Below are 17,114 nucleotides of genomic sequence, written 5' to 3' on the forward strand. Positions count from 1 at the left end.
CTTGCTCTGATTGGAGGATTCTGGATCATCTGTGACATTCTAGAGGCCCTTCTAGTGCTCTCCCCCCTAAGTGCCCATGAATGCCCCATAAAGTCTTCATTAAGTACAATCCATCTAGCATCTCCTCTGCTTTGTACTTGAGAAGATGCCAAGATGGCAGAAACTTCCATTCTGGCCGAAAACCGGCTTTCATTCAAACAGCACATTACGAGCATTTTGCAATGTGTTGTTACCAATCCAGCATTTTAAAAATCATCTGAAAAGGCTGTGGCTCCTTGCTCCCAAAGAAGGCCACAGGGAACAGTATGTTCTTACTTATGTGACAGAGGAGATCTAGTAGAGGTCAAATTATTGTGACCAAACAAGAAACAACTAAAATATCTCAGATATTGTTGAGAGAAAAGGAAAAATCTGCAGGAAATGGCCGAGCATTTAGCTGATAGATATGACCAAGGAAAAACAAGAAGAGCACGATTAGAAAGAAGAGTCCTCCAAAGTTTTTACCCTCTAATGCCTGTTCGCTATTAGCAAGCAAGACGTGAAGGCAGACTGACAGGCATTACCTGATCAACTTTAACATTGGGTCAGTGCCATCAAACCGCTTACTATGAAAAAGGACTGTTGACCAGTGGAAGGTGAAAAACAGACTGAGTCCACAAAAACCCACTTTTACTGTGAGGTCCTACTAAGAAGAGTGCATTAAGTTCATCCAGAAGAAGGAATGTAAATACATAAGGGAAATGGCAAATCACTGATGCCTGAAATCAAAGGAACAGACTCATAACTGAAGTTAAACATAGCCCAGGGCTTAAATCCACATGGTAGAAAAGATAAGAAGTAGCATTATCTAATTTCTAAGAAAGCATTTTGAATGAAAAAATAATACCTTCGTGATTTGAGGCTGTAGAGGCATTTCTGAAACAGAGACAAAGAACAGTCACTGTAAAAGAAAAGACTGTTAAGTGCAAGTGCATCACACTTAAGAACTTATCTCCATTAAGAAAAAAATAAGAATAAGGGGTGAATGGGCAAGCCAAAGACTGCAGCATGACAAAGAACTGGTATCCAGAATAAAAAAACAACTTCTACAAATTAATAAGAAAAAAAAGTCTGATAGAAAAATGTGCAAGAGACTTAAATAAGCACTTCAGAGTTTGTGGAAAATGTCCAAAAAACATAAAACTTTTTCAGCCTTATTCAGCATCAGAGAAACAGAAATTAGAGCCACAATGAAATACCTCTAAACACCAGGTTAGTCAATTGCAGTTACAATTACAATTACAAATTGGCCGGTACCAAATGTAGTAGGGATATGTAACAATATGAACCCTCATGTAGAGGGTAAGGGAGTAAATTGGTGCAGGTTCTTTGGAAAACCATTTGGAATTATCTACTAAGGCTGCACATGTGCATTTCACATGACCCCGTATTTCTACTTTGAAGCAATATAGTCAATAGAAATACATACATACATACATGAGACATGTATAAAAATATTCATAGCAGCGTATTTGTAAAAACAACCCAAATATCTATCAATAAAATAAAGAAATTGTGTTCTTACAATGGAAAACTGTATAGCAAAGAAAATGAGCTATTGCTACATGTTGTTGACATGGATAGATCTTATAAACAGTGTTGAGTGAAGGAAGTGAAATACAAAAACATACTTAATGATTACATTCATATAAAGTTCATTAATAGACAAAAGTTAACTATGGTATTAAGGGATAGGTATTAGTCTGCTCGAACTGCTTTAACGAAAGTCCATAGACTGGGTAGCTTAAACAACTTGTACTTATTCTCTCACAGTTCTGGAAAGTGGAAGGCCAAGATCAGCATGCCAGCATTGTCAGTTTCTGGTGAAACTTCTTTCTGGCTTGTAGAAGGCCACCTTCTCCTGTGTGTTCACCAGACGTCTTCTCTGTATGCTCTTAGGAAGAGAGTAAGCTCTCTGGTGTCTATCATTATAAGGATATCAATTCTCTCGAGTAGGACCCCACTCTTAGGACTTCATATAACCTTAATTACCCATCTCTACATGCAGTCACCTTGGGAGTTAGGGCTTAAGTCATACCAGTTTAGAGGAGACACAGTTCAGTTTATAACAGGATAAGTGTCAGTGTAAAGCCAAATAAGGAAGTGATTGCAGTGTTAAGGAATGATAGATATTGATACATAGGAAAGTAAGAAAGTCAGGATAGAGGTTACCTAGGATGTGAACAGAGGACGGAGTTATGATTGGAAGATGACATGTTGGCAGTGTTTTGTTTCTTGACCCACGCATATGTTCATTTTATAAATTATTTGTTAAATTGAACATTTATGTTTTATATACTTTCCATAAATATGTTATACTTAACATTTTAAAAGTTTTTTTTAAAGTAAATTATGTATCCATTCTTGTATCCTGTTCTATGGTCTATTAGCATTGGTGATCTGTTCCACGTATGTTACATTTATGTTACTCTGTTATTAATATGGTTTGTTCTTAACTATTTTGACTTTTCAGATCTCTGATAGAAATTATTTTCATATGTTAATTTTTAAAATTTAATATGATAAGTACTGATAAACTTAAAATGTTTTAGTGATTTTCTTCCATAGTATTATTGAAATATATTTCTTGATATTGTGATGAATTGAGCTGAAATAATATTTTTGTCCTTGAACATTTTCCCACATGGGTAGAAATTTCCAACTTCCCTTGTCCCTGGCCTACACTTAATTATTTATTTATTTATTTATTTTTTTGCCTTTTCTAGGGCTGCTCCCATGGCATATGGAGGTTCCCAGGCTAGGGGTCCAGTTGGAGCTCTAGCAACACGGCAGAGCCATAGCAACACGGGATCTGAGCCGTGTCTGCAACCTACACCACAGCTCACGGCAACACTGGATCCTTAACCCACTGAGCAAGGGCAGGGATCGAACCTGCAACCTCATGGTTCCTAGTCAGATTCGTTAACTACTGCACCACGATGGGAACTCCTGGCCTACGCTTTATTGAGGTTGAATCAGTTGTTAAAAATATATTTGGACCGTTGAAGATTATCTTTGGCTGGTAAAATTAAGGAATAGAGGAACTTTTCAAAAGTAAGCTATCTTGGAGTTCCCGTGGTGGCGCAGCAGAAACGACTCTGACTAGGAACCATGAGGTTGAGGGTTCCATCCCTGGCCTCACTTAGTGGGTTAAGGATCTGGCATTGCTGTGAGCTGTGGTGTAGGTCGCAGACACAGCTCAGATCTGATGTTGCTGTGGCATAGGCTGGCAGCTGTAGCTCTGATTGGACCCCTAGCCTGGAAACCTCCGTATGCCACGAGTGCGGCCCTAAAAAGCCAAAAAAAAAAAAAAAAAAGGTGAGCTATGTCCCAATATAATCAGTAAAAGAAATTCTAACTAGACATAGAACTTGTATGTCTTTTATGGAGCTTTATTCTCTTGTGCTATCATTAGTCAATCAAATTGGTGTAACTACTACAATGATACATTCATTCCTTCTTTCAGCAATGATTGTGAATTGCTGTCACAATCAAGACGTTATCTAGGAATCTGATTTTCTTCTCACCCTGAAAATAAACCCCAGCAACCTAAGGGACAACCGTAAATCCTACCCCGATTGGTTGTGGGCAGTGAAGGGTGCTGCTTCTCAGCCCTGTTCTAAAACCCAGTCATTTGTTGATACTATATAGAGGAAACAATAAAGCAGTGACTTAGCCCTTAAGAAACTTTCTCATCAAAGTATGTTTTTTATTATAGATCATTCGCTGTTTTCTGCTCTTTCCAACAATTGAGCGCATGTCTGAGTCACCCAACGGCAAGATCGCCACTCCACTTGTGTGCTGGTTTCGATATGCTCTCTATATTCCTGTCTACTTATTACTCAAACCATGGCCTGTGAATATCAAGTCCTTGATGGTGAGAATGTGCCTTCGAATGATGAACCTACAGAGTTCATCTGAATTTTCGTTACTGAATATGTTGGAACCATCCTGCCTCGGTAAGCACGTTTTAAAATGTATATGTTTATTCTTGTATCAGAAAGTGTTGAGAGAATAATCTCAGACAGTGGGTGAGTATCAAGCAAGAAATTATTTCTTGTATTTTTCTCCCAAAAGTTAGTCTTAAACTAGAAATAAAATGAAAATAGTGAGGGATATTGCACATGACAGAAAAGCCTCATCGAGCTTTAATTTTGAAACTTATCCTTCTGACTCTCCATTCAGGCTGCAAGGGGATGAGAAGAAATTCTGTGTCTAGTATATATGGAGTCCTTACAGGAATCCAGGGTGTGCCCTAATTAAGTTCTGTGTATGAACTTTGCAAAATCCAAACCAAGGAAACCAGGCCCAATATCCCCATAGAGTGAGCAGGCTATTACTTAATTTTTCTCTTTAGAAGTTTTTAAGTTAGAAAAGTGAAAATAATAGTCATGGGTAATATTACACTAGATGCTTTACTGATGATAGTTTGTGAATGTGCCAGGAAATGTTTTTGCTACTTTTTGGCTTCAAATGTTGTTTCTAAATATAATTTATCTTTTTTAGTTAATACTAATTTATACTACATTTACAAATGATTTTAACAATAAAATAATCTATAAAATTTTAAGAGATAATAATAGCCCATAACACAAACAATTGTTATAGAATTAAATATAATATATGCAAAGTATCTATCTAGTATTTTATTTTTCATAAGCCCCCAATGAATGATATGACAACAGTCACAGCAGCTCATAGCACTGTTCTAAGCTTTTACCTGTAGTCTTCAAGAGAACTAAGGAAGTTTAGGTATTATAAATGTCCTCATTTTATAGATGAAGATACTGAGATTCAGAGGAGTTACATGATTTGTCCAAAGCTACATCTAGTGGGTAGCGTTCAAACTCCAGCAATATGCCACTGTGTTAAGCTTCCTTTTAGCATAGCTGCTGCTGTTTTCTCTTCGCTCCCAGCAGTCATAAAGGCAGGACTCCTGAGTAAAGTTTACATTGCTCACCTGCATCGAGCGCTGCAAGATCATGTAAATAGCGAATCCAGAAACAAGTCACAGCCCCGCCTTTACAGTTGTGCAGCTACAGATTGTATGGGAAGTGTTTTCCCAACTGTGTAGCAGGAAGCAGTCATCACAAATATAAACTTCAGTATATTTTCTGAATTTGTAGATTTTTTTTCCCCCTATGCTCTCCCAAACCCCATTCTTTATTATAGCCTTAGCATAGCAGAGGAAGAAGATGAGAAAAGGAGCAGGGAAGTAAGGCTCAGGACAGTCATAGAAACCCCCAAAGATTGAAGTTGGAGATGTCCCTTGAAGAACTTCTAGTCTAGCCTCTTATACTTCCCTCACAGAAGACAAAGAAATGGCCTAGTAAGCTGATGACTGACTACAAGTCATAAACCCTCAATCTCATTTTGGTTTTACCTTAGACTCCCTCTCCCACCTCAGTTTAGTCCCTTCCTCTCTCTGTTTCTCGGTCATTGATCAAATCAAGAGTTAGACTAGATGATCTTTAAGGGCCAATACGCCTTTGGAAATTATTTGCAATCAAATGGAAATTGCTTAAAATTCTGGCAAACATACGTAAAATTACTCCATGTACACTTCAATAAGTCATTTATTTCCCTTTTACAGTTTTTTTATCCCTTTAATATTTTTCTTTTTACCCTATGGAAAGGATTTTTAAAAAGCATTCTCTATTTAAGGAATCCATTTTCCTCCAAGGATTTATGCTTCTAGAAAAATAGAATAAATGTACTTTCCCTGTGTCTCCTACTAAGTATTTAAAACTCTGCATATAATATATAAAACAAACATAAGAAGACTCTGAAATGTGGAGGAGAACGTAGACTATGTAGGGACCTTGGGATCCAAAGAATAACAGTGGTGAGTTCCCTGGGTTTTATTTTTACCTCACATGTCCTAGACTTGGAGCCACTGACCCAGAAACACCAATGGGTACAGATTAAAAAAAAAAAAAAGTCATGAAATAAGCCTTCACACTGTAGCCAGAGGACCAGGAAAATGGCAGCCTTTCTGAAAGAAACTTTTAGATGATAACTGCCCTAATCTAGCTATACACCATAGTAAAAATTGTAACCCTATTCCTACCCGTACTCACAGGGGTCACCTGGGAGGCCTGGACTTAATCCCACACCCAAGAGTAATGAGACCCCCTTCTCATTCCCTGTGGGATGGTGTCCAGAGGAGGCTGATTGGAGAAGCAGGACTTCCACCATGCCCAGCAGTAATAAGGCCACTATACTACCATTCCTGTGAGATCAGTGCCAGGTCATGTGGGGAAAAGTTCCAAAGCCATCCTACCCCTCCCAGCAGGGAAGGAAACAGTGGAAGCATAGTGGGGAATCAGAATTCCTACTCTTGCCCAGCAAGAATGAGGAGCCCTGCCACAAAAAAACAAATGGAAAACCTGGATTTCTACCCCACCTAGCAGCAGTGAGGTGGCACTTCTCCCTCCCCACTTCCCCTGCTGGGGAAGTGTCAGAAAAAAAACCCCAGCTAAAATAAAATAAAGTATCGTAACACAATACCCCAATTGTCCATGTTTTAGTTCAAAATCACTTGTCATAATAGCCCCCCCCCCCCCAGGAAATCTCAACCCCAGAATGGAAAAAGGCAATAAATGCAAACATCAAAATGACAGAGAGGAGTTCCTGTTGTGGCTCAGTGGTTATGAATCCGACTAGTATCCATGAGGATGCAGGTTTGATCCCTGGCCTCACTCAGTGGGTTAAGGATCCAGCGTTGCCATGAGCTGTGGTGTAGGTCACAGACATGGCTTGGATCCTGCATTACTATAGCTGTGGTGTAGGCCAGCAGCTGCAGCTTAAATTTGACCTCTAACCTGGGAACTTCCATATGTCGCGTGTATGGCCCTAAAAAAAAAAAAAAAAGAAAGAAAATTAGAATTTTCTAATGGAGATCTTAAAGCAGGAATTATAAAAATACTTCGGTGAGCAATTAAGAAACATCATTGAAACTAATGAAAAACTGGAAAGTCTCAGGAAAGAGAAGACTTAACGAAAATCAGAATAGAAATTTTAGAACTGAAATAAAAAACTCAATGTTTGAGCTCAACAGTAAAATGGAGGGAACAGAGGAAGGAATCAGGGAACATGAAGATAGAACAATAGAGATAGAAACTTCTCAAATTTGGCAAAAAATGTAAACCTACAGATTCAAGAAGCAAGATGAATTCCAAATAAGTAAACTCAAAGAAATCCATACCAACATAGATCATAATCAAACATTTGAGTGCTAAAATAAAGAAAATATCTTGAAAGCAGCAAGAGAGAAATGATATATTATTTATAGAGGAAAATCCATTTGGGTGCCTGCTACTTTCTCATTGGAATCTAGAGAGGCAAAAAACAAACAAACAAACAAACCATATATTTCAGTGTAAACAGAAATTAATTCTGTCAATACAGAATTCTATATCCAGCAAGAATGTGTTTTAGGAAAGAAGAGAAAATTAAGACACATTCCAGTGAAGGAAAAATTAAAGGAATTTGTAACCATCAGACCTATCCTAAAAGAATAGCTATAGGAAGTTCTCTAAACTGGAAAGAAATGATAAAAGAAGGAGTCTTGAAACAATAAGAAAGGAAAGAACAGAAAGAAAAAAAAAAATGTGGGTAGTTACATTTTCTTTCTCCTCTTGAGATTTCTAAATTATGTTTAACAGTTGAAGAAAAAATTATGACATTGCTATGGATCTAAATATATACAGAAGAAGTATTTAAGGCAATTATATTACAAATGGAAGAGGATAAAGGAACATAAAGGGAAAATAAAGTTTCTATACTTCACTGGAACTGAGATTGAGTTACATATATAATGTAATCTCTAGAATAACCACTTTAAAATCTATATAAAGACATACTCAAAAATGCTGTCAGTAAATCAGAATGGAATACTAAAACATTTAGTAGCACATAGGAAGTCCGGAGAAATAAAAAAACAGAAAATAAATAATAAAATGACACATAAGCTCTAACATACCAATAATTACATTATAGGTAAATGGTCAAAATACACCAATTAAAAGATAATGATTGACAAAGTGGATTAAAAAACTATAATCTGGAGTTGCCACTATGGCTCAGATGGTTAAGGACCTGACATAGTCTCCATGAGGATGCGGGTTCAATCCTTGGCCTTGCTCAGTGGGTTAAGGAGCCAGCATTGCAGCAGGCTGTGGATCTGGTGTTGCTGTGGCTGTGGTGTAGGCTGCAGATACAGCTTGGATCTGGTGTTGCTGTGGCAGTGGCGTAGGCCTCAGCTGCAGCTCTGATTTGACCCCTAGCCAGGAAACTTCCATATGCCACAGTTACAGCCTTAAAAAAATAAATAAATAAAAATAAAAAAACATGTAACCTATGTATATACTGTCTTCAGAAAACTTGGTTCAAATGTAATCACATAGGTAGATGATTGAAAGTAAAAGAATGGGGAAAGATAGATCATGCAAACATTAATCAAAAGGAACCAGGAATGACTAGATTAACACCAGATAAAGTAGACTTCAGCGCAAAGAAAATTACCAGGAACAGAGAGAGAGATTACATAATAATAATAAAAGATCAGTCCATCAAGGAGTCATAGCAATACAAATATATACACACCAAACAAGTGAGCTGCAAAATATATGAAGCAAAAACTGATAGAACTGGTCAGATCCACAAGTATAGCTGGATACTTAAATACTCCTCTCTCAACAGTCAGTAGAATAACAGAACAGAAAATTAACAAGGTTGTAGATGAATTCAACAAGAGTATCAATCAATAGGACTTAATCACCAGTTACAGTGTACTCTCCCTAAAACGGTTGAGTGTCTGATAGGCGTTAGATAGGCAGCTACCTGTGCTTTCCTTATACCTCTTTAGAAAATTTTCTAAACCCAAATCAGGACATGGGATATAAGAAAGTTTTGGTTTTCGGAGTTCCCTTTGTGGCTCAGTGGTTAACGAATCTGACTAGGAACCAGGAGGTTGCGGGTTCGATCCCTGGCCTCGCTCAGTTGGCTAAGGATCTGGTGTTGCCATGAGCTGTGGTGTAGGTTGCAGACACAGCTCAGATCCCTCGTTGCTGTGGTTGTGGTGTAGGCCGGCAGCTGTAGCTCCAATTGGACCCCTAGCCTGGGAACCTCCATCTGCCACGGGTGCGGCCCTAGAAAAGACAAAAGACACGCACACAAAAAAAGAAAATTTTGTTTTTCTAGGTATATTTAATGACTATAATATATAGCATATAGTCCTGTGTTTCATGTTTTTTAGTTAAAACAGGTGTTTATAAAAGGTTCTTTCCAATTTTTCTACACCAAAATCGTAAACACGTTCTTGAAGAAGTGTGCTGCACTTGAGGGAAAGGAGTCTTCCTTTCAGCTGCAGTAACTGACCTCCTACTGAGTGTCTCAGGAGCTTTCTGATGCTCCAAGTGCAGGCATCAAAAAGCAAGACACAGGACACATTCCCCTCCCTGACTCAAGGCAACCAGAGCCTTCCAGCTGCATTGTTGCCTGGGGAACCCTGGGATTTCTTTTCCATAGTAGAGGTATATACTATGTGCAAAATAGACTTGGTACACCAGATTGAACCCCCAGCCACATGGCTTCTCTCTATTCCAGACAACCGACTTGCAAACAGACTTTTGGAGCACAGCCCTTACATTTCTCACATCCCTTCCTTCTCTGATTTTCTGTTTTCTTCTAGATCTGGCTTTTTGATATCCCAGTAACCAGTACTTCATTGGTCTCTTTTTTTTTTTTCGTATACCTGCCCAGTCTGTACAACCTTGGATAAAAAGAAAGAAGGCAAGAATTACCTGTTCTTTCTGCCTTGTGTTCTTGGTTTGTTCTCTATGTGGGTACTTAGTTCCATCTCCTAGAAGTTGCTGTAGACTAATCCTTAACCAACCACCTCAGTCATCCTAGCCAGCCTTTTTCTTTCGGATCCACTTGGCTCCTCCTCTTCCAACAACTACCACAGAATCTGCCTTTACCCAGTCTTACCCTGGCTATCCCCCTAGGAATTCCTGTTACCTGCTGCAGCAAGTGGAAGAAGGTCCCAGTTGAGAGAGACTGGTGCTCATAAGCTAAGACCCTGGCCCTTGCAGATGATTAGATCATATCCCATGAATGGTGAAGGGTAACAACATTCAAACCAACCCCTTGAGTCAGTGACATGATTTTCATGTTACACAAAGAGAGGGCTCATCAAGGGAAAGAGATGCCAGGTCTGAGATCATTCTCAGTGGTCAAATCTGTGCCATCCGGACCTTCTCCCCCCAGACCTGCTCCCCTGTGGCTTGACTGTCGTCCAGACATTGACTTTTAGGAGGACTTGCTGTGTTTACACATAATGTAATGTCTGTGCTTCAGTAGAAATCTTAGGGAAACAAACGGAGGAAGTTTGCCAGTCCAAGCGGCGGATAATAAATCCTGGCCTATCTAGATAGACACTGAGTTTCTGTATCCTTTTACACATATTTCTGAGTTGTAGTAAGGACTGAAAAATTCAAGGACCCAAAATACTCAATTATTTAAGATGCCGTTATCCTTTAGGCAAAAATGATGCTTCTTACAGGCTGATATCCTATGTATTAGGTTTCTTCCCCAGATTGCATAAAACATGCTTTCCTATCCAGCACTCAGGGTAGAGTAGTCCTGATTCAATTAGGACTCTTTGTAAACTTTACCACGTCTTCATCAGGTTTTTTTGGGTTTTTTGTTTGTTTGTTTTAGACCACGCTACTTCATCAGTTTAATTTTTGTAACTAGATTGTTTTGAATGTTATTTTTAAAGAAAATACATAAGTTTTTTTTTCCCCTTTAACTTTAATTCTGGAATGTTTTCTACTACATATTTTCTTTAGATGTTCTTCTATTTCCTGAAAAATAGTCTTTTCACTGAGACAGCTAAATTGGATTTTCTGATCAAAGCTAAAAGCCAATATATTTTAGCTTAGCAGTATCACAGGTCAGGATAATTAACGTTAAAACATATCCTAAGGTCTTTTTGCTGGTTAGGCCAAATTGATGTTTTAATTCCTTTCAGTTTCCTAACTAGAAAAACATAGTGCAGACAAAGGGCATTCCTGATAGATTACGTTACTATTGTTTCATACCCTCTTGTAAAAGAAACTTTCATAATCTTTCCTTTCCTTAATCAATATGGAAATACTTTTAAAAACATGTGCAGTGATATGAACTGAACTGAACTACTCAGTGAAGTGACACATAGGGTTCACTAAAGAATCACAAGTTTCGTCTCAGAATATTTTTTACTTCATCCCAGAATAATATTTTGCGTAACACAAAACCAGACTCTCACATTACCTATTCTCTCATTTATGTTTGTAGCTTAGGAAAATCCATTTATAAAAGCCAACTTCAGCTTTTATATATACTTAAATTATCTGTCACTCTAAACAGTTGTGTTATTTTTTAAAAATCATACATCCCGAGTTGTGCGTTTCAGTTTGGTAAACTCAGTGTCATGTAGGCAAAACTACCTGTTTGCAAACTAAATCCTATCATGGCACAGCGGAAACTCCAACCAGGAACCATGAGGTTGCGGGTTCGATCCCTGGCCTCACTCAGTGGGTTAAGGATCTGGCATTGCCATGAGCTGTGGTATAGGTCGAAGATGCAGCTCAGATCTGGTGCTGCTGTGGCATAGGCCAGAGGCTACAGCTCTGATTAGACCCCTAGCCTGGGAACCTCCACATACCGTGGGTGCAGCCCTAAAAAGACAAAAAGACAAAAAAAAAAGTTATAATAATGAAAGTCTTGAGTCTTGGCTTATAGAGAAGTATGATATGCTGTGTGAATAGTAAGCATTACTCCAGTTTATGCAGAAATTTTAGAATGGGAGAATTCCCTCTTTTTTTTTTTTTTTTTGCTTTTTTAGGGCAGCACTCACAGCATTTGGAAGTTCCCTGGCTAGGGGTTGAACCTGAGCTACAGCTGTGACCTACACCACAGCTCATGGCAATGCCAGATCCCCGACCCACTGAGATAGACCAGGGATCGAACCCACATACTCATGGGTACTAGTCGAATTCGTTCCCACTGTGCCACAATGGGGACTCCAAGAATTCCCCCCCCCTTTTTTTTTTCCTTTTTTCCCATGGCTTGTGGAAGTTCCCAGGCCAGGGATTGAATCCACGCCACGACGGCAACCCAAGCCACGGTAGTGATATCACCAGATCCTTCACCCAGTGTAGCACCAGGGAACTCTGAGAATTATTTTTTTAGATCTTGTTTTCACATTGTAAAAAGCCACAGTTGGCACTGATAGTAAAGATAGAAAACAATCTAAAAAAAAATAAAAACCAAGAACCCCTTAGAAGAAGACTTCCCCTGGGTTTCTAAACACATGTAGTCCTGCTTAACTTCTGACAGACTTGCCTGGTTTATGCTTCTCAGAGTGCCTAGCCTTAACTCTGCCTGAGCAGCTCTGCTGGAGTTTAGGATCCAGGACCATCCAGTTTCAGTCTCTCTTCAACCCTACAAATTTGCTAACTCCTCTATGTGCAGCAACATCTTGCCAACCTCAGGACCAGTCAGAAGTTGTGCTAGGAGGAACTATCCTTGGAAAGTGTAGTCAGTCAGCTCCTACCTCTGCCTCCTCTCAGAGACGTCCTACTATGTATAGATAAAGCTTGATGTCCCCGACTCAATTACCAGGATCTGATAGGAAGTTAAGGACCTAACTTCAACACCTGTTGACCAAAAAAATTCAGAGGCCCCATTTTTACTTGTTTTTATTAGCTAGGATTGAGTTTGGCTATAAATAACAGAAAGCTAAGTTACAGTGGCCTAAACAAATAGGGGTCTGTTTTCCTCATGCCCCAAGAAGTTGAAAAGGAAGAGTCCAGAGGTAAATAATATTTCAACAGGGTCATCAAGGATGTGGATTCTTTCTAGATTTCCACTCTTTGTCCTTAGAACATTTATCCTCATGCCTGTCATCTCATGATCACATGATGTTTTCTGCCCCTCTCGGCCTCTTCTCTGACATTCAGATGGAATTAAGGAAAATGGGGCAAAAGCAGAGGCTTAATCTTGATGAGGCTTTGGTTCGTTTAGAAAGAGAAGTCCTCACCCAGGAACTTCGCCTCTCCATTGGCAGCCAGAACTGGACCGTATCCCCAGCTATCAGAGAGATGGAAAAGATGTAGGTTTCGGCTTTCCCACGTCTCTAGTTGAGGAAACAGGAGTGTTTTAGGTTTTTGGGTGGGTATGTAGTATTTACTACATCCCCACTCCAAGATGGGCTTGGTACTCCTCTTCCATGGACCTACCAAACACCTAGCTAGTTAACTCCATTCGTACTAGTTAACTAGTAATCTAGACAGCAGTTCTCTCCACCCTCTGTGCCGTAACTAAAGCCCACCACAGCCATATCCTTCGTAAATGTCTTTGGGCGTCACGAGCCCTGACAAGACAATCTCAGACTGGAGTTTGCAGTTTGTTTATGGGAGGCCCTCTGTGAAACATGTCTAGGTGCACTTAGCCACGGGAGAGCCTGTCTCAGTTCCCATGATTATTCGTAGTACATTTTTTATTTTAGAGAGAATTTAGAATCCTTTCACTATTTCACCTCTGTTTGTGTGCTTACCAATGGCTACTGTCCTCAGCCACCCTCCCGTCATGGAGGTGAGTATACTAAACCCTTTTTAAGAGATGAGTTTTTTCCCTTGTAAACATTATGGCATACTTTGGGCATATAAAACCTAACAGCCACTTTAAAGAAAATCAGAGCAACTAGAAAGAATATCCTGGTCAGAACAGATAAGAGTGACAGTCGCATTTTATATTGTAGTGTACACACTCACATATGAGAGATTTCCTACCTCCAGAATTCACCAACCCTAATTAAACTCCATCTCCAGTAATTCCCTCTGCTTCAGCACCATCAGCCCTCTCTCCCCAGTATGAAGCCAAAACCCACCAAATGAGGTCATTCTACTGTGAAACCTTACTAGTGGCGCTCGACCACATACCTCCAAAACAGCAGGACAACTCGGTCTACGTCAGAGAACTATTCAAACCCCCCTAAATTTCCTATTGTACCCATTAATTGCAGTTTTACTTCCCTCTGCATTTTCCCTCACTATTGTGACCAGTGGTTTTTGTGGCCGAGTTTGGGGCCAATATCAACAAAAGCTCTTAGAATGCCCCCTTTGCCTGCAATGATTTGTCCTAGTTTTGTACAAGTACCTGCCAGCTCGGCCTACCATTGTCAGTGTGCTTTGCCCTCCAGTTCTGGCCTCCATTCTCATGTCAGCTTTTGTACCATTTCAAGGAAGGCAGCACGTTTTTCCTCCTGACCCATCTCCTCCCATCCCCCAAACAACAAAAAAACAACAAGACACCAACCCAATCCCTTCCTATTTATTTAATTTACAACCCTTACTGACACCTGCCATGAAGCAAACACTTGGATAGGCACTGGAGAGAACAGTAAATGAAGTATCACTGATGTCCTTGGGTTATTTCCAGCATGGTAGGGGAAATAAACATGAAGAATATAGGACTATTATGAACAGATACAGGGCAGGAGCAACACCAAGAAAGGAGAGATGAGTTCTGCTAGATTAAGGGAGGAGGGGACAAACAAATTTAGACTTGAAGATGAGTTGGGATTTTCAGACGGACAAAATGACGTCCTGATAGGTGATGGAGTTAAACAGAAGACAGCCTTCTATTGTAGGCGATGTGTACTTGAAAATTAAGTGGTACCATTTAACCTGTGAGATCAGTGTCCTGTTGGTCTTCCAACTTTAACCCTCACTCATTTCATTCCTTTAGCCACTCCACTGTGAGTTGAAGTCCTGTGGTGATACCTGAATACTATGCAGATTTCAGAAGATGATGGTAGCAAATAAAACAGAACATTGCACTCAGTGAGGTTTTCTTTCTACCTTAATTATCTAGATTTGTAATGAAGTAAAAGTAGACAAGTAACGCTCTTTTAAATCATTCTCTTCCCTTCTTGTTTTATTTCCATTACTCATGCTACTAGATATTTCCTTCACTATAGAATCCAACTAAATTCTGCTGGATTTCCAGGAATGCTGTTGACAGTCATTGCCAGGAGACATTTGTTTTCCCCTTAGGAAATTACACTTCTGCTTGGTATTATTATTTCTGACCACTGTGCTGTGTTATGAGCATTTCTGAGGAATGAAAAAGATGGCTTCCTTGGAGCAATTACTGCAAAGGAAACTGGTGCTTTACTTTCTAAAAACAAACAACATAAAAGTATACTTAGATGGAAACTTACCAGGAAAAAAGAGAATAGGAATACAGGGTGGGTGAGGTTTCCCTAATGAAAAATTTACTTTTAGAAGTGTAAGATTCCTTACAAGTTTTTTGAATTTTATAATTTTTTTATAATTCAAGAATAACATTACAGAAAAGTGTTTAAAACATAAATATTTAGCTCCATGAAATATCAGAGAGCAAATTCCCTTGTAACCAACTCCCACTCAGCTTGAAACTCACCATTGCCTGCATCTCAGAAGCCTCCTTTCTGCTCCTGCCATCCAGAAATCCACTTCTGAGCTCAATGAGGTTGTTGGCAGGATCCAGTTCATGTGGCGTTTTGACTGCAGTCCCTATTTTCTTGCTGGCTGTCAGCCAGGGATTCCTTTTCAGCTCCTAGAGGTCACTTTCAGGTCCTTTTCACAAGAGCACCATCTTAAAAACCAACAGTGGTTGGAGTTCCCTTCGTGGCTCAGTGGCTAACGAATCTGACTAGGAACCATGAGGTTGCGGGTTCGATCCCTAGCCTTGCTCAGTGGGTTAAGGATCCGGCATTGCCGTGAGCTGTGGTGTAGATCGCAGAGGCGGCTCGGATCCCGCGTTGCTGTGGCTCTGGCGTAGGCCGGCAGCTACAGTTCCAAGTAGGCCCCGAGCCTGGGAACCTCCATGTGCCATGGGAAGCGGCCCTAGGAAAGGCAAAAAGACCAAAAAAAAACAAAAACAAAAAAACAGCAGTGCATTTAATCCTTTCGGTGCTTTGAATCTCTGACTTCCTCTTCTGCCACTAGCCAGAGGGAAGTCCGATTTTGAAGGACTTGTGTGATTAGGTTAGGCCACTGGGGAGATCCCCCTTCAAGTCTCTCCGTTGATAGCACAACCTCATTATGGGCGTAATATCTCATCGTATCCACAGGTTTCACCCACACTTTAATAAGCGGAGGGATTTTAAAAGGACAAGGATTATTTGCATCATCTTAGAATTCTGGCCGCCACAGATCACCTGTTTCCTGCTGCTCCGAAATGCTATCTTTGTCAGAAATTAAATATCCATATCTGTGTAGTCATTTCTGGAAGAACTTATGTTATTTATATATATTATATACTATATATAATAAATTAATATTTATATTAATATTATGTCTTCCTTAAATGTTTGGTAGAGCAGACCAATGAACTCCTCTTGCCCTGGAGTTTTCTTTGTGGAGAGGCTTTAACTTACAAATTTAATTTAATAGATAATAAGACTATTGAGGTTATCTATTTCAACTGAGCTTAAAATTTGTGTCTTTGTGCAGACTGTTTCATCTGAGTTATTGAATTTCTTAACATCAGGTTATCCACAACATGACCCGATTATCCTTTTGATGTCTGTAGTATCTATAGGGATGTCGCTTCTTTTTCGTGATATTGATAACGTTTTGTCTTCTCAATTTTTTTTACCTAATCAGTCTAGCTAAAGGTTTATCAGTTTTATTGAACTTACCTTTTGATTTCATTTATCTTCTCAATTGTTTTTCTGATTTCTATTTCATTAATTTCTGCTGTGAACTTTATTATTTAATTTATTCTACTGACTGACTGGAACAGGACCAAATATCTTTTATAGCAGTATATGTGAATATGCTAAGTCCCTTTATTTAAGAGAGACTTTCATATTGTGTTTTTAAAGAAGTTCACTTATGATTTCAAGAGATATACTTAAAATGATAAAAGATTAAAAATAAAAGAAAGGACAGATAGGCAGATGGTGCCAAAAAGAAAGCAAAGTAACAATAATACCAATCAAAGTGGAATTCAGGACACAAAGAATCAAATGAAAA

The 17,114-nt window shown here is 39.2% G+C and overlaps 1 protein-coding gene across 4 annotated transcripts in view; it reads left to right on the top strand.

The window, feature by feature from the left end:
• LDAH (lipid droplet associated hydrolase) overlaps window positions 1-17,114 on the top strand; it is a 109,536-nt gene that overhangs the window by 75,595 nt on the left and 16,827 nt on the right. For all 4 annotated transcript variants that reach the window (XM_047782561.1, XM_047782565.1, XM_047782564.1 and 1 more), the window contains one exon: window positions 3,758-3,998. In XM_047782561.1, coding sequence (XP_047638517.1) covers window positions 3,758-3,998 — 241 coding nt within the window. The remainder of the gene's footprint in view (window positions 1-3,757; window positions 3,999-17,114) is intronic.

This window comes from Phacochoerus africanus, chromosome 5 (assembly GCF_016906955.1).
Source record: "Phacochoerus africanus isolate WHEZ1 chromosome 5, ROS_Pafr_v1, whole genome shotgun sequence".
In the NCBI taxonomy this organism is placed as follows: domain Eukaryota; kingdom Metazoa; phylum Chordata; class Mammalia; order Artiodactyla; family Suidae; genus Phacochoerus; species Phacochoerus africanus.